Source organism: Martes martes (genome assembly GCF_963455335.1).
Source record: "Martes martes genome assembly, chromosome: 1".
Lineage (NCBI taxonomy): Eukaryota > Metazoa > Chordata > Mammalia > Carnivora > Mustelidae > Martes > Martes martes.
The window spans coordinates 207859115-207883983 of record NC_137888.1 but is presented as its reverse complement, the minus strand read 5'-3'; the positions used below and the strand labels follow the sequence as shown (position 1 = coordinate 207883983).

Sequence of the window (24869 nt, the reverse complement as noted above, 5' to 3'; positions counted from 1 at the left end):
CCGCCTGCGGTCTCCATGGAAACCCACCAGCCACAGTGGGGCGTGACGCCGCCGAGAGGGATAGAGGCCTTCGCCTATCCGGTCAAAGTCGCCTCCGCAAGGGGTGCAAACTGGGCCTCTTGACGGGTGCGTCCTTGCGGAAAGGCGGGAATACGGCGGCGAACCACAGGGTTTGTACCATCTCAACCAATCAAGGGCCGAGGTGGCTATGATGGACAGGCCTAGCGGGAAGAGGCCCCGAATGCGGGCTTTCACCCAACCGACCGGCCGCAATGCCGAGAAAGGGCCAATGAGGAGGCGGCGGGGGTGGGACAAAAAGGCCGGTTGCTCCGGAAGTGGAGGGAGGGGGTGAAAATGGCGCCCAGCTCGAAATCGGAGCGGAACAGCGGGGCCGGGAGCGGCGGCGGCGGCCCCGGGGGCGCCGGGGGGAAGCGAGCAGCAGGGCGGCGGCGGGAGCACGTCCTCAAGCAGCTGGAGCGGGTCAAGGTAAGGCCTGGAGTCTTGGAGGAGCGCGCCGGAGGGTGGGGAGAAGGGACGAGGGAGGCGGAGGGAAGGAGGCGTTCGCGGGGTGAGGGGTTGGGGGCGGAGCCCCGGGGGAGGGGGCTCGGAGGAAGGGGGCTGGGCGGGGCCCGGGGGAGAGGGCTTGGATGGAGGGGGCTGGGACGGGGGTTTGGATGGAGTGGACTGGGGGCGGGTTCTGGGGGAGGGGGCTCTGATGGAAGGGCTGGTGGGGTGGCTGAGAAAGGGCTTGGAGAGAGGGGGGTCGCTGGAGCAATAAGGAGGAAGGGGGCGATTCAGGGTCAGACTCATTTTTCAAAACCCTGCTCCCATGGCCCCTCCGTTACGGAGCTTTCCCGCCCCCTTGGCGGAGCCCCTGCTACCGGCTTGGGCTTCCTCTACCTGGTGTTCCTCTGACCGCACGGGAGCAGGGAATTCCTGTACCTGTATCTGCCTCCCCCACTGAATGGGAGGGACCTCCTTGGAGAAAGCCTGGTCTTCCCCCTCAGACTGGGAGCTCCCTGAGCACCGCTCTGTCTTCTCCATCAGACGGTAAACTCACAACGTGCCAGCATAATCTCTCCCGCATCAGTTGGGGGTGCTCAGGGAGGGCAGACATGTGAATCTGCTGTTAGGTCAGCAGCAACCTGGGCAGAACCATATTCCCGTGGATAGGGAAAGTGCCTTCTTCATTAGGCTGGGAACTCTGTGAGGGCAGCGCTGTGTCTCCTCCTTTTGATGAGGTCCTGGGGCAGGGACTGTCTCCACCTTCAGCCTGGTTGTTCCCGGGTTGGGCTGTGGCTCCACCTTTAGCTTGGAAGCTCCTGGGACAGGGATTGTGTCTCCCGGGTCAGCCTGGGCTTCAACAGGACTGTTCCATCAGACTGGGATCCCCTGGAGGAGTGGGCTTTCTCCCTCATCGGCTAGGGAGCTCGCCAGATAGGTCTCTTTCCCATCAGTACTCTTGAGGGTAAGGCCAAGTATCTCACTCAGACTGGGCTGTAGGACTCAGGGTGCTCTGATCCCCTACTACGCAGCTTGTGCCTGCCTGTCCCCCACAAATCCTTCCTTGAAGTTTTTGGGATGAAGGAGATGGTTAGAAGGTGGCTAGGTTAATTGAGAAGGGGGAATTGGGCAGGAATTGGAAGGTTACTGGTCAGCCCCTCTTCTGCCTCAGTAGGTCCCCAGGCAAGGCCAGGGCCCTCTCAAAGGTCCTGAGCACTGTGTGTGTAGGCTAATGGGTTAGGGACCGGTGAGTTCAGTTGGTCTAGCCTCCTTAGTGGCCAAGGACACCTACAGCTCAGTGCACCATGAAGCAGCCTTCAGGAAGGCAGCCAGTGGCCCACTGTGGCCAAGGGTGAATGGGGAACCTTCCTGGGGGTGGGGGGTGATGACAGTGCTGGTCCTTAGAACCTGGGTGCTTGGGCAAGAGGGGCTCTGAGGTTGAAGAGATGTGGGACTGGGAGGGTGAGATGTGGGACTGGGAGGGTGGCACGGGTCCCTAGTGTAAGGGGACACTCCAGTGAGGCCCAGGGTACGGGTCCCTGGTGGAAGGGGAGGCTCAGGTGAGGCCCAGTTGATCCATCTTCCCCAGCTGTTCCCACCTTCCAGAGCTTAGACTGCTCTTGACCGTCATGGTTGTTGGGAAGTGGGCCTGTGTGTCTGGGCCAGACCTTGGGGGTGCTACTTTGCTTTAGGTGAGGGGACTGGGGCGTGATGGTGCCTCAAGAGCCAGGGCCACCCCTTCCCCAGATCAGTGGGCAGCTCTCCCCTCGCCTCTTCCGGAAGCTGCCGCCTAGGGTCTGCGTCTCCCTCAAGAACATTGTGGACGAGGACTTTCTCTACGCAGGGTGAGGAGGCTGGGATGGGGCGGGGGTTGGTGGGGGGTGGCTGGGCGGGGCAGTAGGTCGGTCCTGACCTGGCTGTTTTGCCTGCCCCCACAGACACATCTTCCTGGGCTTTTCCAAGTGCGGCCGTTATGTTCTTTCATATACCAGCAGCAGCGGGGACGATGACTTCTCCTTCTACATCTATCATCTGTACTGGTGGGAGTTCAACGTCCACAGCAAGCTCAAGCTGGTAGGGCCGGGCCCAGGGCTGGGCTATCCCTTCCAGCAACGTGACCAGCAGATCACAGCAGCCCCCGAGCCTCACAGTCCTTGTCCGTAAAGTGGAGAAATTCTACTCCAAGGGTCATTGTCAATATTCTGTGCCTTAGGTCAAACCAGGTGCAGCTGCCGTTTTTATAGTTGAAAGTGGGTAGGTGGTGGCACTTGCGTGTGGTTCGACTCAGCATACATAGCCTAAGAAGCACGCAGCAGGCTCAGGCCAGGTGGGACCTGGTAGCTTTGCTAGCCTGTTCGCTTAACCCTGACTTTGACTCCTTGAACCACCCCCCCAGGAGGTGAGTGCTGTTACCCCAGTTTACACATGAGCTCGGAAAGGTGAACAGGTTTCAGGGTGGATGGGGCATGGAACTGATGTGTCTGGCAGAGTCCCCTTTCTTGGGGCTGGGCTCTCTCCTCAGCTTCCTCCTGTGCCAGGCTGGCTTCCCTGTTCCCCTCCTCATAAGGGGAGCCTCCCCAGCCTGTCGTCAAGAAGGCAGAGGGGTGTGGTGTAGGTGCTGTTTGGGACTCCCTGGGTCGAGCCACCCCCCCCACCCAAAAGGTTGCTCCTGCCAGCTCAGCCCCAGCTCCAATTCCCGCCCAGCATTGTGCAGCCTCGGTGCCCTACGCACCGCCACCCTACTTGCTCTCACCCTAAACCGACCTTGAACGTGCTGCTCAGGTCCGGCAGGTGCGGCTCTTCCAGGATGAGGAGATCTATAGCGACCTGTACCTGACCGTGTGCGAGTGGCCCAGCGATGCCTCCAAGGTCATCGTCTTTGGGTTCAAGTAAGACTTGGGGACATGGAAGGCCTGGGGACCCGGGGAGGGCGGTGCATGGCCCAGGTTGCTGAAGGCATGCTGGCCCCCAGCACCCGCTCGGCCAACGGGATGCTCATGAACATGATGATGATGAGTGACGAGAACCACAGAGACATCTACATCAGCACCGTGGCGGTACCACCGCCAGGCCGCTGCGCCGCCTGCCGGGAAGCCAGCCGGGCCCATCCAGGTGAGCGGCGGGGGGCCTCGGGGTGCGGGCTGCCTCCCTGCCCCGAGGCCACGCGTGAGCCCGCAGCGCGTGTGTTGCTGCAGGCGACCCGAGTGCACAGTGCCTGCGGCATGGCTTCATACTGCACACGAAGTACCAGGTGGTCTACCCCTTCCCCACCTTCCAGCCCGCCTTCCAGCTCAAGAAGGACCAGGTGGTGCTGCTCAACACCAGCTACTCCCTGGTGGCCTGCGCCGTCTCCGTCCACTCGGCAGGTAGGCCCCCGGGTCTGAGGATGGGCCTGGTGCCCTCTGGAATCCACCAGGCCCCCAGTCCCCTGATCCCAAACGAGATCTTCAGAGGTGAAGTCCCTTGTCCAAGGTCACTCAGCTGGAAAGCAGGGATACGGACTCCCAAGCTAGCTATGCTCCACTCCAGCTATGTTCCACCTCTAGAACCTTCCTCAGGGCTGGGATGGTCTATATCTGCCGGGTCTATATCTGCTACAGCTGCCACTGGTAGCTACTTAAAGTGGCGCGTGTGACCAAGGAACTGAGTTTTTAATTTCAGTTAATTTTAGTTGAGTTCAAAAAGCCACATGTGGTCACGGCTGCCATGCTGGACGGTACAGTGCTCTCTCCAAAAATTTACAATTTCAGGGAGTGGTCAGTGGGCGGATGGCTGTCGTATGTCTTTGGGAATAGGAAAAATGCCAGTGGAGATCACAAGGTGATGTCCCTTGACAGAGTGGCCAAAGTTAAGAAGCTGGACAGTGGTACGGGCTGGTGGGGATGTCCCCCCCACCACCACCACCGCCGCCACACTCTCAGGGCTGCATGTGTGAGTGGTCCTGTGTCTGACCATGTCCAAGGCTTTGCGGGCTGCCTGCTCTCCATCCCTGGGGCTCAGGGAGGTCGGACAAGGCAGGTGTTCTCCTGGATGAGCAGTTTCAGTGGGTGCCCCAGCATGCGTGACCGTGGAGCGTGCTTTAAAGACGTGCTCGAGTGCAGACGAAACGAAGGGAGACCTATAACCAGATAATGATACCACTTACATATAAATTAAAAATATGTTCTGATTTTGCAAGAACGCAGTCAAATGAGAAGACACCCACTAACTACATGAAAATGGTTGCCCCTCGGAGGGGGAGGGGAGTGGATATGAAAAGAGAATTAAATGTATAAAACTGAGTGCACACATCAGCAAGAGCCAGGGCGCCTTGTTTCTGGGCCCATCCAGGGGCCCCCTGGCCCTGGCCGCCTGTGCCGCTGTGGGCAAGGCCCTGCCCTCATCAGGCTGTGAGCCCCCAACAAGCCGGGGCTGGCTGAGACCCATACCCCTGGACTTGTGGCTATGGCTCCCTGTAGGAAGGGTCACGTGGGAAAGGACTCGGCTGTGCGCCTTCGGGGGTGAGGGGGCCACTGTCACCCATGTCTAACACCTTACCACTTGAGAGTGAGTTTTGACTTGGCCATTTTCTGTGCTGGTGGACAGGAGTGCATTGGTTTGCGCTGTCCTGCACTGTGACCTTGGACAAGTTTCTCCTTGAGCCTCGGTCCCTAGTCTCTGAACTGGGAGGATACTGCCTCCCCCAAGATTGATTGTGGGGGGCCCTATGGAGGTGGTGCAGGCAGAGGTCCCAGTGCTGCTCATTCTGTGCTTTGGGGTTCTCCATGCTGAGCTCACGTTCCCAGAGGGGAGCCAGTCCCTAGTCAGGTGGACACCGATGGAGGCCTGGGATTTGGCTGCTGAGTGCCCAAGCCAGTCACCTCCCTTTGGGGACAATGAATGGCTGTGTAGGAAACTCAGACTTTGGTGATCTTTAGCTTTTGTCACTGTCAGCCGCCCAGGGGCAGGGATTTTTGTGTCTTTCCACTCGCGTCCTCAGTGTGTGGCATTTGGTAAATGCTCGAAATTAAAGTCTGAATGAAAGTGTTATTTATGTGCACACGTGTGTGTATAAGGCCTTTTTCCCTTCCGAGTGTTTCTGACTGATCTTTCAACATCAGTAAGTCTTCTAGGAGGGTCTCCTCAAGGTGGATTTCTAAGAAGCACCCCTAGGGCGGTTAGGGAGGTTGGCAGTGTTCTAAACTTGAACTCGTTTGTTGAGCACCCCTACCTCCCTCTGTTTTTGTTTCAGGCGAGAGCAGCTTCTGCCAAATTCTGTATGACCACACCGCCTCCCCTCCAGCCCCCCCCAGCCCCCCTGGGCCCCAGAGCCCTGAGGTGCCCCCTGCCCTCCCCAGCCCCTGCCCTGAAGCAGCTCCCACCCGACCCCCTGGGGCCCCCGAGCCCTCACCTGCCATCGCCAAAGCCAAGGAGTTTGTGGCCGACATCTTCCGCAGGGCCAGAGAGGCCAAGGGGGGGACCTTGGAGGAAGCCCGGCCACCCCCTTGCCCAGGGCCCTCGGGCAGCCGCTGCCGTCTGCCCTCCGAGCCCCTGGCCCCAGGCGGGGAGGTGGTACCCCGAGATAGCCCCCCAGCAGCGGAAGCACCAGCCCCAGAGCCGGGCTACGTCAACTACACCAAGCTGTATTATGTGCTGGGGTCCAGCGAAGGGACAGAACCAGAGGATGGTGAGCCAGGAACCCACCCAGCAGGCAGGGCGCTAGGTGTGGGAGTTCCCCCTCCCACCCCTACCCCCAATTCCTGTGCCCTCAGAGTTCGAGGACGACAAGATCTCCTTGCCCTTTGTGGTGACTGATCTCCGTGGCCGCAACCTGCGGCCCATGCGGGAGCGGGCTGCCGTGCAGGTTGGTGCCTGTGGGAGGCAGGCCTAGGGGCAGCTCCTGGGGAGCCTGCTGGGGTCGCAGTTAAAGCAGCCCTCCCTTCCCCACCCCCCACAGGGTCAGTACCTGACGGTGGAGCAGCTCACACTGGACTTTGAATATGTCATCAATGAGGTCATCCGCCATGATGCCACCTGGGCCCACCAGTTTTGTTCCTTCAGCGACTATGACATTGTCATCCTGGAGGTGGGCCTGGGGAGGGGACAAGGTGGGCCCAGGGCCTCTGTGTTCTGGGTGTCACCTCAACAGCGGTCACTGTTTTCCCCGCCCCGTCCCCCTCCAAGGTCTGCCCAGAAACCAATCAAGTCCTCATCAACATTGGTCTGCTGCTCCTGGCATTCCCATCCCCAACTGAGGAGGGCCAGCTCCGGTGAGCCGGTGGGAGTAGAGATGGCCCTCGTCTCTGCACAGCAGGAGGCCACACTCAGATCCTTCTGTGGGGGTGGGCAAGTGGGGATGGGAGACGACTTCCCCTGTCCCCAAAACCTGGACCAGGCACACCTAACTGCTCCAGAGAGAACAGACCCTCGGGGTTGCCGGGGTCCCAGCCCTTTCTCCTTTGCCCCCCACCCCACTGCAGACCAAAGACCTATCACACTAGCCTCAAGGTGGCATGGGACCTCAACACAGGCATCTTCGTGACCGTCAGTGTAGGCGACCTCACCGAGGTCAAGGGGCAGACCAGGTGAGGTGGGGCCGGGGCCAGGGCCGGGGGCCGGGGACTGGGGAGGGCGACCGGGGTGATGAGAGCCCTCACCCCCTTGCCCTCAGCGGCAGTGTCTGGAGCTCATACCGCAAGAGCTGCGTGGACATGGTCATGAAGTGGCTGGTGCCCGAGAGCAGCGGCCGCTATGTCAACAGGATGACCAACGAGGCGCTGCACAAAGGTGGGCCTTGGGACCCAATGACAGTCAGGACTGAGGTCCTCTGGCGCCATGCCAGGCCTAGAGCAGGTGTGGATTCCTTGGTGTTCGTGAATGGAGTCTGCTGGCCATGCTAGTGGACACTGTGGAACTGGAGTGAGGGGAGGGCAGGCTCGGAGAGGACCTGGCAGGTGTGGCACCTGGGGACCCCCAGCCAGTCCATTCATTCAGCAGACCTCTACTGGGTGGCTGCCGGTGGGAGACCTGCAGGAGAACTCAGCAGGGTCACTGCCTTCTGGAACCTTGTGGCCCAAATCACATCAGGGCAAGAGGCAGGCCCCTCCCCTCAGCCTGGGCCTGCAGGCTCTTCATGGCTCCCTTCTGCCCCTTCCCTGCAGGGTGCTCCCTGAAGGTTCTGGCAGACAGTGAGCGATACACGTGGATTGTGCTGTGAGGGCCTGGCCGCTCTGGACACTGACTCCAACTACCTCCGCGGCCTGGGAGCTGGTTGCCTTCCTGGCAGCCTCTCCCCGGCTGGCCGGCCGACCGACCGATGACCGACCGACCGACGGACCAGCGCTCGTGTTAGGCTGCGGGGAAGGGGGCTGGGCGGGGCAGTCCCTGGTGGCCTGAGAGTCTGGACGCTTCTTATTTATGCCTATTTAAGTTGGGAAGGGGCAGAGGGAGGGAGCCCCCTGACCCACCAGCCTCAAGCGCCCACCTTCACCCCGCACTGGGCACAGGCCCTTGCTCTCTGCACATCTGCCCCTTTCCTTGGCTACAGGTGTGGACGTTGCCCCCCAGGGAGGCCAAATGGACCCCCCTTCCCCTGCCCCAGCCTCCCCCCTACCTGAGGCGGCAGACCTTGTGGCCATCCCCTCCCTCTGCCCGTCGTTCCTCTTCATGTAATAAATGTTTTATTTCTGAACCTCCCTGAATTCCCTTTACTGCCGCTCGGGGCCCAGTTGGAGTCCCCAGCCCCAAGGCCCCGCGAGTCAGCAGCAGCCACATACCACAGCGGAATTTATTGTGTTTTAAGAAAGACTACAAAAAGGTAGAAAACAGCTCGGCACACTAGACTACCACACGCGTGGACACTTTCACGGCCAGGAGGGGGGGGGCCCCGAGGGAGTGGGGAGGGGAAGTCGGGGGGCCACCCCAAAAGCTGTAGCACGCGGAGCACACAAAATAGTGATTTTTATACAATAGGTCAGATCTTTTTTTGTCTTTTTTTTTTTGTTTTTTGTTGTTTTGCTTTTTGCCATAAACATCTATCTCACAGGTTGAAGACACTGAGAAAACCGGAACAGATAAGGCCATGATGGTTGGAAAAAAACCAACAAGTTACCAACTCCGCTCAGGCGGCTCACAAATCGCACAATAGTCATGTGGGGGGCGGGTCGCACTGCACGGAGGAGAAGCACAGTCTCCCGGGAGAGAAGGAGCACAGAGGTTCCATTACAAACCAGAGGCGGGTGGCCTGGGATGCTGGGGTCTTGGATCTGAGGGAGCCGAGCCCCTAGCTGGGGCTGGGACAGGCGTGGGCACTTCTGGGCCCCACTGCTGGCAGCAGGCCCCTCTGGGCTCCCACCCCCAGCTCAGCCTGCTGCTCTTTGGAAGCTGGAGGTGGTGCCCCCGGCCGCCCTCCCCCCCAACCAGGCCGAACAGTGCCCTCCTGAGGGCTGCGGGGCAAGGGAGGGCCCAGCTCTGGAGAAGATGCGACACCCACGGCTTTAATTGCACTTATACCAAGGAGTGGGGAGCGGTGGGGTTGCTGGGGGGAGGGGTCCCGGGGCTGCTGCTGACAGTGGGGGTCCCCAGGTGATACCCACCTGTGCCCACCTGGGGCTCAGGGTTGGGCCCGGGACAGACTGTGCAAAGCCAGCGAGCTGAATAAGTTAACAGTTCCACAGGGGAGGGGGCCTGCCTGCCTGCCCCCTGGGACACGGGAGGGTGGGGCTGGGGGAGGGAGATGCTGAGGCCTTCGGGGCCAAGGAGCCTAGCTGGCTGTCCCACGGGGCACCTGGGCACGGCGGCGGGTTCCTTAAGGCACGTCTTGTGTGTCAGTTTGCAGCTGCGGCTCCGCCTGGCCCTGTGATTGTGCCGCCCCCACTGGGGGCAGGGACCCCCTAGCCTTCCCTGTTTTGGAGGGCCCCCTCCCCGCCCGAGGCTGGAACGGTGACAGCGAAGCCACAGAAGCTGTGAGGGACCCTGGCGTGGATGGGCGGCGGGGGCGGGCGGGCGGGGCAGGGGAGGCCGCGGGCTTAGCTGGAGGGCAGCGCCTGCACGAAGAGGCCACGCGCGTCTGTCCGTGCCAACTTGGCAGGCGGCTCCAGGGCGTCAGGGCCCAGCGCGGGCGACTCGCCGCCGGCCGCCAGCGAGATGTCCTGCGGCAGCTCATCCTCGCTCTCCTCCTCTTCCTCCTCCTCTTCGTCTGGGGCACACAGAGGAGGCCCGACTCAGCGCGGGGCGGCGGCGCCCCCAGATCACCGCCGGCACCTCCTCCATCCCCACCGCCCTGTCTGCAGCTCCTGGGATTTGGCCCCACGACAGAGACACGCCCCGCCCCGCCTACCTTTGTCCGGGTCTAGGGGGTTCAGCGAGGTGGTCAGGTTGGCGAACTGCAAGGAGGCAAGACAAGGGGTGAGGGTCCCGCCGAGGGGTCCCCCGCCCGCGCCCTCTGCGCCCCGCCGCGCGCACCTCGCCCATGACCGCGATTGGAGTCTCGCCCTTGGCCTGGGCCACTCGATGCTCGATCAGGTAGTACATGTACTCGTCGTAGAGCAGCCGGATGAGGTGGAAAGAACCAAAGCTGGCAGCGCTTCGCAGGGTCAGGTCCCGGATCACCATGGAGCTGCGGGCGGCGGAGAGGAGGCCATCAGGCCCGGTGCCACCCCGCGCACCTGCAAGCCCAGCTACCCAGGTCAGGCCCCGCCCTGGCTTTCCAAGTGCGTCCATCAGTGAGAGCACAGGGTCCTCACCCCGCCCACCGCCAACAGATCTCCGCCCTGGTGAAAAGGGACCCAAGCCCCAAGGAAGCGGTTTCTTCCCTGGTCCCAAAATCCGCGAGAAATGGCTTCCCCCTATCCCATTTTGGCTAGGCCCCGGAGAGGAGGAGCCGCCCCGAGACCCCGCCCCCAGGAGGAGGGGCCTCCCACCCCGCCCTTCCCCGCCCTTCCCCGCCGGCTCTAGCCGAGCCGGAGCGCACCTGTAGAAGGACCACTTGAGGAGGAAGAGCTTGGCGGCTTTGGGGAAGCCGGCGCTGCCCTGGTAGGGCTTAAGCACCTGGCTCACGACGCCGTCCAGCCAGGCCGCCCACTGCTCCAGTGAGTTCTGCTGCTGCAGGGTCACCTTGAAGTCCTGCTCCAGCCGCTGCACCACGCGGTCCTCGCAGCGGCACACCCACGAGGCCTGCTCCTGGAGTACAGCGGCAAGTGCCCGCGGCTCAGCGGCCGCCCCCCGCCCCCCACCGCCGCGCCGCCCTCACCCGCGCCGCCTTGCGCTCCCCGGCCCTGTCCCGCGCTCACTTGCACGTTGGCGAAGTCCACGCGGTTGAGGTCGCTCAGCATCTGGTTGATCTGCGCCGTGTTCTGCAGCACCGCGCGCGCTGCCTGCGCCAAGTGATTGAGCGACGTGTAGCGTCGCAGCGTCTGCGCGAAGGCGCCGGCTGCTGCCACCTGCGGGGTGGGGTGGGGGGTGGTGGCGCGGATGTGCTCGGGGCTGGTGAGAACCCCCCCATCCCCTGCCCCAGCCGCTGCAGCTTCTCTGAGCCTTTCTTTCTCCCCAAAGGGAGGGATGTACGTCGTTGCTTTTGTTGGATCAAGGGGTCGGGATTTTCAAATTTAGGGTGGACACCCGAAGTAAGGGACCAAAAAAAAAAAAAAATCAATAGAATGTGTCTGACCAGCATCATTATTTTTAATGAAAGGACACGAGAAATTCACAAAAGACACTGCCTAGAAAGGGCTCGAACTGTTATTCCCTTGAATGTCAGGTTAGGGAGGGTGGGGCGTTGTCCATCTTGGTCACTGCCGTGCTCCCAGCATTGAGAACTATGCTGGCACACAGCAGATGCTCAATAAATGCATGCTGAATAAATGAATGAATACATTTACTCATTTTTCCATTGGCTCCAGCTTCTACTCTTCCCACCTCCCCACTCCTTACCCTTGTCCAGTGCTCCCAGGGCCAATGCTTCAAGGCCCAGTTCCGTATAACCGTCTCATTAACATTGTAAGGACAATGAAAACCCCCTTCTCTTCCTTCTATTTTTTCGCTCAAGAGCAGACACAGCCCATCTAATTCCTCATGTCAGAGTACTTCGTGACTATGCAGCATTGATGAAGAGGGCTACTACTCTGTTCCCTTATGTCCCCCCGCCACCGCATTGAAACTGCCTGAAGAGAATTACTTCAAGTTGCATTTGGTTTTTATTTTTTTAAGATACTGTTTTGTGTACAAAAACACCACAAAGGGGTTGTGTTTCAGAAGTGGGTAAAGACAATAACCCGAAGATCACTCTGAGGGAAGAGGCATGGGGACAAATCCTAGGGCCTCTGAGGGAGAGGAGAGTGAGGCCCCCAGCCCACAGTTCCACAGCCAGGTGGCAGGAGCTGGGCCCAGCACCCAGGCTGGCCGCTCAGCCCCCTGCCTGTGAGGCTGTGCCCAGACCCTTCCTCACACCCTCACCTTCACACGCAGCATCTCCTCAGGGATGTTCACCATGGCATGGGTGAGCCAGCTCTCCAGGCTCTTGGCAAAGTTCCGGATCGCTTGGGTCAAGGCACCTGTGGGTGGCAGCAGGGGCTCATCAGGACCGCGGAGCGTGGGAATGGGGGCCGGTGGTGGGGCAGCCGTCCTGCACTCACTGGGGATGGGCCGCAGCACGTCAGGGATGAGGATCTCCACCAGGCCCTGGTACAGCACGTTGTCACAGTGCTTGGTCCACTGCAGCACTGGTTCAAACTTGGAGAGGAGCACCAGGCTGGCCTTGGGCAGCCGCTTCTCAGCCTCGTCGTGCCTGTAGACACCCACCCCAGCCCTGAGGTCAGGCTGACACGGGCCCCGATGCCCCCGGGGTCAGCTGGGGATCTTGTACCCTGCATATGAGGCACAGGCGCCCACCCACTGCAGGGAGGAAACAGCTTAGCGGGGGACACTACCCCACATGCTGACTGTCAGACTGATACACAAGCCCTGGAGTGGGGGTCGGAAGGTTGTGTGCACCCCGCAAACCCCAGGGATCAAGCCGATGCCCCCCCACCTGATGTCTGAGCTCTGGCCACCCCTGGGTGCTCTCACTGGGCCCCCCCTCTCTCCCTCCTCCCCACTCCCACCGAGGGACTCACACAGCCAGCGGAGGCGCCTCGTTGGGCTGACTGAGGTTGTACCTCCAGAAGGTTTTCCACAGCGTCTCCACCAGGGTGAACTGCAGGTTCACCATGACGTCGACAATGGCCTGTTGGGGAGGCTGGATGCTCAGGGACATGGGGGTGGGGGGGGGCAGCATGGCTTTCCCTCGCCCATGCCCACTCACCCAGCTGCCCTACCTCACAGTGTTCCCGGTACAGGACCTGGAAGGCCTTGATGTCCCCAGGCCCAACGCCCTCGGGGAGCACTTTGCCCTGGAGGTCAAGCTCTGAGAAATCCGGGAGACTCCTCGAGGCATCTGGAGGCAGGAGGGGATACCATGAGGACCTTTATCCTCCCACCTGCCTGCCCCCCTCATGCCTCTCCCTGGGATCTTATCAAGTTATCATAGCTTTCCTCCCAAGCGGGGGTCCCCCATGGGCAGTGGGGAATGAGGCAGCCCCGGGAAGGCAGACGAACCACCTCCACACTCTCCAGAGGCCCCAGACCCTGGCCCAGACCCCACCCCATGGGCCACAGCGCTCTCACCCAGGAACTGCTGGTACTGCTGGACCTGGGCGCTGATGTCAGACAGCCCAGTGGCCTGCTGCGGCCCCACGGCCACACCGTTGGTCATGCCCTCCATCTTCTGGATGGGCTTGAGCCTGGAGAAGGGGCAGTTGGAGCACTGAGACAGGCCAGCATGCCCTTCCCCGCCCGCCAGCCCAGGGGCTGGCCCCGTCCTCCTACCTTTGCTTCTGCGAGAAGGGCTGGCCCCGCATGGCCATGTGCTGCTGGTCCTCCATGAGCCGCAGCAGAGGCGAGCTGGCCTTGATGCGCAGGCCGTAGTAGTGGTATTTAGAGTTGCCCCTGAGAGGGAGGCAGAGGCTGAGAGCTGGGCGGGGGGGGAGTCCTCCAGCTGTCCACCAGGGACCTTCGCATCACACCTGCCTCCCCCTGGCCGAACGGCCTGGGGGAAAGACCCATGTTCCACGGAGGCAGGGGTGCTGTGCTGGGGAAGTACAGGGACCGTGGGTACCAAAAGAGGTCCCCGTGTACCAACTGAGTTCTGAGAAGACAGGGCCAGTGTCTGGAGAACTCCTCGACCTCCAATCCTGGCACGGGGCAGGAGTCAGCACGTACTTGTTGACGACTAGTTACAACAAATTGCCAGGCACTGCTCTGAGCCCTTAGCATATACAAATCCCCATGTTCCTTAGCCCTGTTCTACGAAGGGTGCTCCTGGCACCCTCTGGGGACAGAGGAAGAAACTGTGGCACAAAGAGACACAGTACTCTGCCCACGGGTTATGCACGTGTAAGTGAATGAGGTGATGCGTAAGCTGGGAAGGGAACTGGACCCAAGAGATGGGCAGGGCTCACCCCAGGGAGGTGTAAGGGTTGCGAAGGAGAAGAAGGGAAGTGCGGGGTCAGGGGACGGCCTCTTGTTCCCTCCTACGTGAATCCAGACTTGAAGGCCCTGATTAAAGCACCAACCATGTACGGTGCCTGCACCCTCAAGTTATGTGCATTTTAGCACTGGAAGCCAGATCAGCCATAAGAGAAGCAACACAAAAGGCATGTGGGATGGTGCTCTGTAGTAAGGACGGAAAGCAATCAGGGAAGGGCATGGTGGGGAGTGTCAGGGAGGTGGGAGGTGGGGAGTGGGAAGGCTTTCGTTTCAGTTAGGCCAGGGGGCACCTGAGTAAGGAGACAGGGAAAAGCACATGAAGGAGAAGGTACAGCTGGTGCAAAGGCCCTGGGGTGGGAGTGTGTGGGTATCAGAGGAAGGGGCCAGTGGGGCTAGAGCAGAGTGAAGGAGGGCATGAGAGGGGTAAATGTGGCCTTGGAGAACTTCGGGTAGGGGTGGGTGGCCCACCTGGTGCCAAGCCGTCGGGTGCGCAGGCCCATGAAGACAGAGCGGATAAGCTTGCCGAAGGAAGCGGCATTGACGGGCTCCAGCTTCTGCTCCTGGCAGTGCAGCAGGTAGTGGCAGTAGAGGGTGCTCCGCGGCAGGCTCACCCCCTCTGCCGTCTCATAGTTGTCTAGGAGCCACTGAACCTGGGGCCGGACCAGGGACAGAAGAGCACTAAGAATCGCTTCAGTTTCTTGAGTACTCATTGCAAAGTGCTCTCTGTACCTATTTCCAATTTTGATCCTGACAGCCACACTGCAGGGGACATCATATCATAATCACAGTGGGGGGTGGGGGGGAGGGAACTAAATCCCATGGAATTCTCTAGAGCTGCACTGTCCAATGTAGTCACCACCAACCATATGCAGCTATTTAAATTTACTTATACTGAGTGGAAAAAGCCAATGTCAAAAGGTCACGTGGAGGATGATTCACAGAACGTTCTCAGAATGACAGCATTATAGAAATGGGGAACAGATTCATGGTTGCTGGGGGTTAGGGATGTTGGGAGGGAGGAGGGCGGGGGTTACTATTGAAGGTGGAGCAGGAGGGCGATCTTTGTGGCAATGGAACAGTTCTGCATCTTGACCATAGTGGTGGTTTCCCAAACGTGCACCCATGATAAAAAGATACAAGTAGACACCCACACGATACCAAGCCCAGTTTCCTGGTTGGATACTGTACTGCAGTTACAAAAAAACATAACTAGATGGGTAACAGGGCTGGGGGGGCGGGGACCAGAGGGATCTCCCTGTACTATTTTTGCAACTTCCTATGAATCTACAATTATATCAAAATAGTTTAAAGAAAAGCAAACTCCAGAGGTCTCTGCACTGAACAGCATAGAGGGGATATTTCCATCAATGGAGAATGTTCTCTAGGACAGCACTGTTCTGTGAAGCATGTCTGCAAAATTTGGGAAAGGACCCAGAAGGGATCCCATTACGGGGTCATGAAATCAGTTAGGTGGGTCACAGCCAGCACTTAAAATGAGAGACTAGAAGCCAGGCTGCATGGGTGTATAAGGGAGAGTCTGCCCGCTTTCTGAGAAAGCTTCTGTCTTAATTATGTGGTCCATGATGCGTTGCTATGTCAAAGGGCAGTAGTTAAAATCACTCCAGACCCCAAGGTCCAAGAGGACGAGGACCACCATGGGACCACCAGGCCCTGACCCATCCAGTCACAGAGCTAGTGAGGGTTCCTCCCCCAAGTGACTCCAGATAAGCCCATGTCTGGGCAGAGAGAGGTTATCTCACTGCCTTCCAGATGGACAAAGAACCTTGCTCAGGGCAGCTCCCCCATGCTGGGGCCTGCCTCTCCCTCCCCTTGCTCTATACCTGTCGTCATCAGCTATAATCCCAGGAAACAACGCTTCTTGGGGCACTGCTCTAACAGCTTCATGCATATTAGCTGAGGCCCAGAGAGGCTGAGTAACTTGTCTGAGGCTACCCAGCAAGGCTCTGATCCCAGAATACCTGCATCTGAGAACTCTGGTGCAACGCTTACGGTGGCTGATGGTGGCGACTGACCACCCACCCACCCCTACCACCCTCTCCCCCCCACACCCCCCACAGCCCACAGCCCCCCTCCTCCCACTGCCAGACTCTGCTGGGCCCCAACTTGGCACTTACGGTGGCTGGCGAGGCACGGGTGGTGTGGGAGTAGGACTGGCTGGCACTGCCCAGCATGTAGCCGCCCTGGATCACATAGGTTCCCGCTCCGCTGCCGCCGCCGCTGCCGCCGCCGCCGCTGCCACCGCCCCCGCCACCGCCACCGCCTCCCCCGCCGCCGCTGCCGCCGCTGCCACCATTGCTGGCCCCACCCCCGCTGCTGGTGGAGCTGGTGACCACTTGGGTGCCAGACACGTACATGGGCACAGAGCCAGTGCTGGCCACCGCCTGGGAGGTGGCAGGTGTGCTGACCTGGGCGGCGGTGCCTGCGGCTTCGTAGTAGCTGGTGCCCGCTGTCTGGGTGTACAGCGGCGTCTCCGGGTAGGGGTAGGTACTGGAACGGCTGAGAGAGAAGCAGAGGGAGGAGTCAGAGGGCCAGAGCTGGGTGGTGGTGGGGTCTTTTGGGGGCTCCTGTGGGGCAGACCCCTCCCAGGAAGGTAGCGAGGAGCAGTAGCCCAGTGCAGCCAGCAGTCAGTCATCTGTGCCAGACCAGGCACCTCCGAGGGCTTGGTGGGGCACAATTTCTCATTTAATCGTCAAAGCAGCCCCTGGCATGGAAGTCCACGTCTCAGATGTGATGAAGCCAAGACAGAATGGCTAGGTAACTTGGAACAGGCCACACGCTTCAGTCAATCCACAAAAAAAAAGGTCACGTACCTACTGTGTGCTGAAAACTGTTCTAGGCACTGCAGACCCAACAGAGGAAGACAGAGGAGGCCCTGCCTGGGGACTAATGTGGTGGTGCGGAAGCCAGAGAAGCAAGCACGAAGGTAAATCGAGGACACAGCTGAAGGTGGGCCATGCCCAGGTGGTAAACAAGGCAGGAGGAGGGTGGTGGGGTGGGGGTGGGGTTTCTATGTCCACATCCAGTGGCCACCCCAGGGAGCCACTCAGTGATGACTTTTGGTGTGCAGAGGCATGTCCCTTTGAGGCAGCGACATTGTGACCTGGAGCCTTGTCCTCAGGCCGTCCCAGGACCTGGGTCAGAGAATGGAGGCACAAGGCTGAGGTCGTCCGCTGCAAGAGTGGGGAAACTGGGTCCATCTTTGGAGGAACGTTAAGTGAAAGGTGACGAGATCCTATGGACGGGTGAGAGAGAAGGAGGAAGGTCCTGCTGAAGAAGCAGCTCCAGAACATTCTGTCAGGTGAACGGAAGAGGTGGGGAAAGGTAAGGATGGGGTTTCTGGAAGAGGGGGGAGACGAGGGCCATTTCGTATCTCCGTCTACATCCATGGTGGTGGAGGCCCCATGGAGGGTGGCAGGTGTCTCACAAGACACTGTGGGACACAGTTTTGATTTCGAGCCCTCTTAACATATTTGTGACTAAAAATAACATTAAATGTTAAAAATCCAAAAAGGAAGCAAGGCTGGCCAGGTGGGGCCTGCCTCAGAAGGCACTGTTGGAGTCTCCTGAAGGAAGCAGGGGGAGGAGACTTGTAGGCCTCTGGGGGCAGCGAGGAAAGGGATGAGGGGGTTGGGATTGGGGGGGAATGACAGAAGGCGTGGTCACCGAGGTGAGCCCCCAGGCTGATGGACACCAAGATAAAAGCACCCTGGTCCACGCGTACTGAAATGGCACTGAGCGGCACCACAAGCACGTGGCCTGAAGCGGCACCAGCAAGTGCCCTCTCCACCCCACCCCTGGCCCGGCCTGGCCCAGCCCACCTCCCCTCCCGCCCCGCCCAACACATGCTCCAAAAATATGGCTTTGGTAGCTCTCTGCTGAATGACAGGCTGAATGCGTGCGTCTCTGGATGTGGCCTGGACAGAGCCAGGGACAGAGGTGCAGGGACTGTGGCTTTGGCCGGGGTGGGGGGACCCTGCTGCCGAAGGGCTGGGCACTCAGTAAAAATCCACTGCGAGAGAGAGACAGAGACACACTGCTGTGAACAACTTCATGCAGCAGAAGAATCTGATGGCAACATGGGGCTACGTGTGATCACACGTACCAATCACGGGGGGAAGAACTCAAACAGAAGCAAAGCACAGATGCTACCAGGGGAGGCAAAAGGAGCCAGCGTGGCATCGCAGGGCTGGGGCTTGTGCCTCAGCTCTGCTTCTAACACCCCTGGAGGCCCTAGGGGGCAACTGCAAGGCTAAGAGACTGGCAGCACCCGAAATAAATCAATAGAGCTATGAGGTAGGTGGATGCCATGGACCATGACCATGACCATGACCATGACCATGACTCAGGTGCCAGGGTCGCAACCCCTGGGATCTGCCACACCATCATGACCCCGGGACCAAGTTGCTCTATGAGCAAATCCCTAGCATCAGCCCCACTTAGGACAAGGGTGGGGATGTAAGAAAACAACAACGACAAATGTAAAGAAAACCAATGGAAACTTCCAAAAACTAAAACAACAATCACTATAATCCTGGAATTATTACTACAGATGATAGGAGAGGGAAGGTGGTGTGTGGAGGATCCTGAGCAAGAGGGAGCCAGAGCTGGTGCGAGGGCAGGCCTGGGGCGTGGCATCTGCCCGCTGGGGCACACGGTCATGGTACAGTGTGTGTGTGCAGCAGCGGGGGTCAGGGGTCACCCGAGGGTTGGCCGGGTGGGCACTGGCCATGTCGTTCACGCTCCATCTGCACAGTGGAACACCACGCAGCCGTTTAGGCAGGGGGACTGGGGGCCACTCAGAGAAACATGGAAGAGCGTCAAGATACACCGCTGGAGGAAGAAATAAGGGACAGAACACTGTGCCTGTTTCTGTACAAAAAAGGGAGTAGTTGCTATTCTCAGAGTATCTCTGGGAGGAAACAAAGAAACAGGTCACAGCATCCCCTTTGGAGCAGGGTTGGGGTCAGCCATGAAGAGTTCCTCTTTACTGTTTCCCATTCCCTCTTAAGAAATTCTGTCTTGTAAAAATTGAATTTTCTTTTTCCTTTTCTAAAAACCAGGCCCATCTGACTCCAAAGCCCTAAATGATACCAGGTATCATTAGATCAATGACAGCCTTTCCCAAGCTGTGAGGGTCCCCTCCGCTTGCCCCCTGCCTGGTAGCTGTAGGTTATCCTTGGGAAGCACCAGCCCCTGTCACGCTTGGCGCTGGGACTCAGGCCTCAAGTCCTAGCAGGGCCCTGGGCAGACCCAGGTCCCACCTCCTGTCCCCTCCCCCAGCCCTCTGCCCACTCACATGGCACTGGCCGTGTAGCTGGCGTCACCACCCTCCACATACTGCACTTGGCTGGAGTACACGTGTGGGACAGGCACCTGCTGGAGCTGCTGCACCTGGCGTGGGAGGAAGGGCACACAGAAGGTCAGGGGTGGGCCAGCTCCTCTGCCTCTGTCCCTAAAAGGGCTGGTAGCTGTCCAAACTCCCAAGGACACCTGGCTCCCCGGCTGGAAGTCTGCATTTCTGGGCTTTCTGAACACATCCTGGACAGGGCCAGGTGTCAGAGGCACAGGGACTGCACTCTCCGCCGGGGCTGGGAATCAGGCGAAGGTCTGTCAGGAGAAGCCAGGACTCTGTGCTTAGGCTGGGGACAGCAAGAGTGGGGCCTGAGGGGACCCCAGGGTCCTACTGTGGGCATGAAAGTTGGACCCCAGGAGGACAGCCAAGCACTGGGACATGGCTGTCGCTGAAGCTAAAGTCAAAGCCAGAGCCTGAAAACTACATACAAACAGGGCCTCAGAGGTGGAGTCTGGAAACCAAGTACAGGATGTTGGGGGCGGAGTCAGAGATCAGGGGTGGGGCCCCCGTTTGTGGGATGGAGCCTGGAATTACTGACAGGGCCTCAGGGGCGGGGCCTGAATTTCCCACCCCATCCCCCACCCGTCTGTGGTAGCGGGGCCTAGGACCAGGAACCCGCCTCGGGGGGGAGGGGGTGGAGTCAGAGGCGGGTCCCCAGACTGGCCCCGCCGAGGTTGCGGGTGCCTGACGGGCAGCCCGGGGCCGGGTGCGGGCCGGGGTGGGCGGATCCCGCCCCCGCCCGCCCGATGCCCTCCCCCGCCCAGACGTCCGCCACCTACTTTGAGGGCCGTGGCGGCCGTGCCGAACACTAGCACCTGGGGGACTCTCTGGATCCTGACCCTCTGGTCGGGGCTGGCTCGGGCCGGGAGCCCGGGCAGTGGCTCGAAGACCACTTTCTGCTGCGGCAGGAGCAGGTGCGGGGGCAGCACGCCCACCAGCTCCACCCACTGCTCGGCGCCCGGCTCGTAATGGGGCGGCGGCGGCTCGGGGCTGCCTAGCTGCGGGACCTCGCCGCTGCGCGCGGACGAGAGTGGCGGCGGCTCCCGGGCCAGCGCGCTCGGCCGGGGCCCGGGCGTGGGTGGCCGGGGCGGCGGCCGGGGCGGCGGCTCCGGCGGCGGCGTGGGCCGGGGCTCCTGCTGCTCTGCCTTCCTAGCGGGAAACTGACTGCCTGAGCTCTGGAGGACAAACAGAGACACTGGGGGGTCACCGGGGGCGGCCGCGGGCGGGGTTCCAGGCCTCCGCCGCCCACCGGGTAGCTGAGCTCACCCAGCAACCCGACAGATCTCCCACCCGGTGTCTGTGGGAGGGGAGAAGCCAGATCTTTCTTGGCAAAACCTGGGCCCTTGAACTGCCAGGTGGGGGGGCGGGGGAAGGCTCCAAGACTGAGTCTGCAGCCCACAGCCTCAGGTGGAGCCTGGGGCCGGGCTGGGGCCCTGGAGGACCCCCAGCTCCCCTCCCTCCCTGCGGCCTGCCAGAACTGCACCCCTCCCCAGTCCAGCCAGGGCCCCGTCCCACTTTGCCTCCAAGTAGATGGAGGAGACACGCACCTCTTGGGCCACATGAACTGGCTGGAGCCCCTGCACCGTGAGCTGCTGCACAGGGCCAGCTTTGGGCGCCTGTGGAGTGGCTTGGACCACGGACCTCTGGGGAGGGAAAAGGCAAGTCAGACTGGTAACTGTGGTGCCCCTGGTGGCCCACCCATGCCGGAGTACCGGGACACCACGCCCACATGAACTCCTCATGTAAGGGTCAGGGCAGCCTGGTGGGAAAGGCCACCATTCTGCCACTTTTCCCTGGCCGCCCTTCACCAAGTGCCTTTTAGATTCATCACTGCACTGACTCTGGGTGCCCAGTTACAGGTGTGAACAAGGCTCATCAGAGTGAGGCCCACAGGAAGTGTCAGAACTGAAGTTGAACTTGGGTCTGAGTGAGGGAGTCCTTGCTGTCCCCCCCTTACTCTCTACATGGGTTATCCCACACCCCCACATCCCCACAGTGCCCCGGGAATCCTGATTTCACCATCAGGGCCCACAGTGAGGGGCAGAGGCTGGGGCAGATGGGGTGGGGGGTGCTGAGCAGTGGATTAGGACTCAGATCCGGGCCTGGAGGGTCAGAGGGTCTGTGGTACTGGCAGGAACATCTGTGAATCCTTCAGGGTGAGGTCTGTGCTTTCCTTTGGGGGAAGAGTCTATGCCTTTCATCTGGTTTTCCGAAGGGTTTGGAACCCTGCAACTTGACTGATAACAACCAGACGGCAGAGATGCCTTGCCACTAAACCTGCTCCAGCTGCCATGATTGGCAGCTCAGAGCAACAGACTCTGGGGGTCCCCAGAACCCACCCTGTAGTCTGAGGAAGAGCCTCCACCCCTCCCAAAGACTGGCCATGGATTTGGAGGTTGGGCCTCCCGCTGGGCTCCCTGGGGGTAAGCCAGGACTTGGCCTTGAGGCTTCCTCTAGGCAACTGAGCCCAAAGAGGCCGGGTCGTTTCTCAGAGTTTCCAGCGCCTGCCGAGGGCCCAGTGTTAGGTGCCCCCCCCAAATGAGGACCAGATTTCACCCCCCAGCAGCCCCGACCGCCCTGCCCCCAGGTTCCCAGGGCAGAACCCATTATTTAGATGAGGATGCTGAGTCTGGAGTGAGGTAGTGGCGCTTGCCAAAGGCCTGGGTTGGGGGGGGGGTGGCGCTGCTGAGGCTGTCCCCCCATCTGCTTGGCTCCCACCGACTTTCCCCACCACGGCTCCCACAGACAGTCAAGGAGGCTGCAGAGGCCACCTGGCCAGGACCCTCTGCCCCAGCCACTGCCCGCCTTGGCCTGGCACCTCTTGGGTGACGGGGACACTCTGCTGAACGCCATGGACCGGCAGCTGCTGCGGCACTGTGCCTGTGGGGGCCGCGGCTGTCTTGCTGGAGGAGCTGTTGGCCTGCACCGGTGACCGCTGCAAGGGAAGGAGACACGGGGGCGTCGTCTGGGCACCCAGGCCCTGACAAAACCCTTTTCAGGAGGGCTCTCCCAAGAGCTGTTGGGGGCGGGGTGGCAGGCAACAGAGATCTCAACCTCCTCTACTGGAAAGTGGCCAAATTCCATGAATCCGAATGCCAAGTCCCTGCCCTGATCACTCCCAGGCAAAGCTGGGGGTCCGGCCCAGAGGTACTGGTAGGGAGACCCAACCTCCCCAGCGAAGATGGCCTCAGCTCAGAGGCCACCCATTGCTGCCACAATCAGAGAGACTGCAGCCCTCAGGTGAGCAGTGGCAGGTGAGGGAATCCCCACTTAACAGATGACGTGCTAAAGCACAGATGGGAAGGGATGTCCCAAGGCCACACAGCTGAGTGGTGGCGCCAGGCACTGACCCCAGGCAGACTGGCTACAGGTCCCTGTTGGCTCTGGGCCATGCTGTGGCACTGCGTATCATCAGCTGTTTCACACAGAAAACACTGGGCTCAGAAGGCTCCAGAGCCCCGGCCAGCATCCCCCAAGAGAAACGGCTGAGCTGGGGCTCTGACCCCAAGCTCCCGATGCTGCCACCCATGCTCCCAGCCATCTGTGGCCTGCCTGCCTCTGACATCCTCACTGGTGTTTGGGGAGGGTCCCCAGAGCCCACCCCTGTAGTCTGAGGAGAAGCCTCTACCCATCCTGAGTGGGGCTGGGGGGACTCCTTTCCTTCCTGGGATACAGAGCCCTGAAGTGGAGCTGTGAGGCCCATCTCAACCTGGGGGGCAGCTGCCACCTCCCCCTGGAGCTGGACTCAGCTTACAGCCAGTGGGGCCGTGAATCAGGCAGCTGAGCCGCCCAATGAGGGCTCAATGAGGAATTTGGAGGAACAAGCGGGCTTGGGGGACAGGGACCCCTCCAGGTGTATGCTGGGGGTACACGGCCAACCTGGGGAGGTACAGGCACAGCTGATAGGGCCACTACCTACCTCAGGGGGTGAGTGCACCTGCTGGGGGCCGTGCACTGTCAGGGAAACCTGGCCACCCTTGCCGCCTGTGGCTGTGCTCTGCACCACCAGACGCTGCGTGGGGAGAGCCTAGAGCCAGGAGGGAAAAGAACCACAGTTCACTCCCAACAGCCCGTCTGGTTTTCCCGAACACAGGGCACCATCCCAGGCGATGCCCCAGTGCTGCACACCTCTTAGCTCACAGAACTGCCCCCAAGTCCCAGTGTAGCCCTGACAGTAATCTCACTTCACAGAGAGGCTCAGGATGGGAAGAGTGCTTGCCCGAAGTCCTGGACCAGTAAGTGGCAGAGTCAGGGTCTGTGTCCAGGGAGCCCAGCTCCACAGGCCATGCAGGATGGCCCTCACCCTTGAAGCCTGATGGGACTTTGTCCCGTTCTGTGCTGAGCCCTGCCACCCTGTCCACACCCTTCTGGGGGATAGACCGCCACCACGCACTCACAGTCCCTGTGCTGGCTATGGGCTCTTGGCTCCTAACTGGCATTGGGTTCTCTGCTTTGAGACACTGGGGCTGGACCTGAAAGTCGCCTTCCTCACTGCTACTCCTCAGTTCTGTCTATTAAGAGAAGGCGTGCAAGACGTCCTTCCCCGATGGCCCCTGACTGCCATGGTCTCACCTGCTGGAGGCAGCAGGTGGGGAGGCGCCCAGACAGAGCCTGTGTCCTTGATGCTGCTGAGGGCAGATCTGTGCAGGCCACAGGGGGTTGGTGGTGCACCCAAGGCAGGGCGGGGGACGATGCGGGGGGGGGGGGCTGCGGGGGGGGGTGCACTGTGAGGGCGGGGCTGGGTGTGGCAGCCTTACCTGCTGGGGCACTGGGATGTTGGTGAGCTGGAGGGGTGACACGTGGCCCGGCTTGGCCTGCACGCTCGTCTGGACCAGCAGACGCTGTAAGGACAAGGAGTAAGGACTTGAGCCACGCTAGCTTCCCCGGGGAGGCCTGGCCCAAGTGGGTGGAAGGGGGACTGAAGTAGGCATCTTGATAAGAACATGGGAGCAGACAGGAGGAGGCGAAGCCAAGCACCCATGACCACAGTCGCCACCGCCCCTCTCACGGACCCTCCCGACCCACCCCCGGGGGAGGAGCGTGTCCTACCTGCTGGGTGCCCTGCACCTGCTGAACCACCTGAGTGGGGACTCCGGTCTGGCTGGCTGTGGAGCCTGGGCTGGCCTCTGATACAGTCTCACTGGCCCGCATAGCGCCTTCTGCAAGGAGGGGTCACTGGGTCAGCTCAGCCTGTTGTCCCTACCTCCACCCGGAGCCTGAGCCTGAGCCCACCAGAATGGATGACGGAGCCCGAAGCTGAACCCCGAAAGGGCCGGGCCTCTCCAGCAATCCTGCCTGCCTCCTGGCCAGCCCTAACACTGCCCATGGGGGTGAGCTCGAAGGACCTTTGATCCTTGCCACACAGAAGCAGCTCCACCCCATCCCACCTCGTCCCAAAACCAGACTAGAAGGGGTGGCTGAGGAGCCAAGGTGCAGCAGGGGCCCAGAGGGCTGGATCCCTTTTCCCAACAGATAGGATCTGTGGGCAGTC

The 24869-nt window shown here is 60.6% G+C and overlaps 2 protein-coding genes across 2 annotated transcripts in view; one reads left to right on the top strand and one right to left on the bottom strand.

The window, feature by feature from the left end:
• The first annotated feature begins 331 nt into the window (after positions 1 to 331).
• On the top strand, positions 332 to 8177 carry DCAF15 (DDB1 and CUL4 associated factor 15). Its single transcript, XM_080803245.1, has 13 exons — positions 332 to 486; positions 2251 to 2348; positions 2442 to 2577; positions 3286 to 3392; positions 3476 to 3615; positions 3699 to 3869; positions 5735 to 6169; positions 6255 to 6346; positions 6440 to 6568; positions 6667 to 6752; positions 6963 to 7067; positions 7154 to 7269; positions 7644 to 8177. Exons 1-13 carry the CDS (start codon positions 355 to 357, stop codon positions 7697 to 7699), a joined length of 1803 nt encoding a protein of 600 aa, XP_080659371.1. The 5' UTR covers positions 332 to 354; the 3' UTR covers positions 7700 to 8177.
• Positions 8178 to 8255: 78 nt separating this feature from the next.
• Positions 8256 to 24869, bottom strand: part of RFX1 (regulatory factor X1) — a 30581-nt gene continuing 13967 nt past the window's right edge. The window contains exons 3-21 of the mRNA XM_080816195.1: positions 24428 to 24537; positions 24136 to 24219; positions 23298 to 23405; positions 22197 to 22313; positions 20926 to 21021; positions 19322 to 19416; positions 16140 to 16521; positions 14473 to 14654; positions 13345 to 13464; positions 13144 to 13259; positions 12795 to 12913; positions 12594 to 12703; positions 12114 to 12265; positions 11935 to 12032; positions 10773 to 10922; positions 10454 to 10662; positions 9946 to 10099; positions 9821 to 9866; positions 8256 to 9679 (exon numbers count right to left, since the gene is read on the bottom strand). Coding sequence (XP_080672321.1) covers positions 9510 to 9679; positions 9821 to 9866; positions 9946 to 10099; positions 10454 to 10662; positions 10773 to 10922; positions 11935 to 12032; positions 12114 to 12265; positions 12594 to 12703; positions 12795 to 12913; positions 13144 to 13259; positions 13345 to 13464; positions 14473 to 14654; positions 16140 to 16521; positions 19322 to 19416; positions 20926 to 21021; positions 22197 to 22313; positions 23298 to 23405; positions 24136 to 24219; positions 24428 to 24537 — 2618 coding nt within the window. The 3' untranslated portion in view covers positions 8256 to 9509. The remainder of the gene's footprint in view (positions 9680 to 9820; positions 9867 to 9945; positions 10100 to 10453; positions 10663 to 10772; positions 10923 to 11934; positions 12033 to 12113; positions 12266 to 12593; positions 12704 to 12794; positions 12914 to 13143; positions 13260 to 13344; positions 13465 to 14472; positions 14655 to 16139; positions 16522 to 19321; positions 19417 to 20925; positions 21022 to 22196; positions 22314 to 23297; positions 23406 to 24135; positions 24220 to 24427; positions 24538 to 24869) is intronic.

Coding starts and splice junctions, on each gene's coding strand:
- DCAF15 (XM_080803245.1), top strand. CDS start 355: ATGGCGCCCAGCTCGAAATCGGAGCGGAACAGCGGGGCCGGGAGCGGC. Junction 2,578..3,285: donor TCCACAGCAAGCTCAAGCTG/GTAGGGCCGGGC, acceptor CGTGCTGCTCAG/GTCCGGCAGGTGCGGCTCTT. Junction 3,870..5,734: donor CGTCTCCGTCCACTCGGCAG/GTAGGCCCCCGG, acceptor TTTTTGTTTCAG/GCGAGAGCAGCTTCTGCCAA.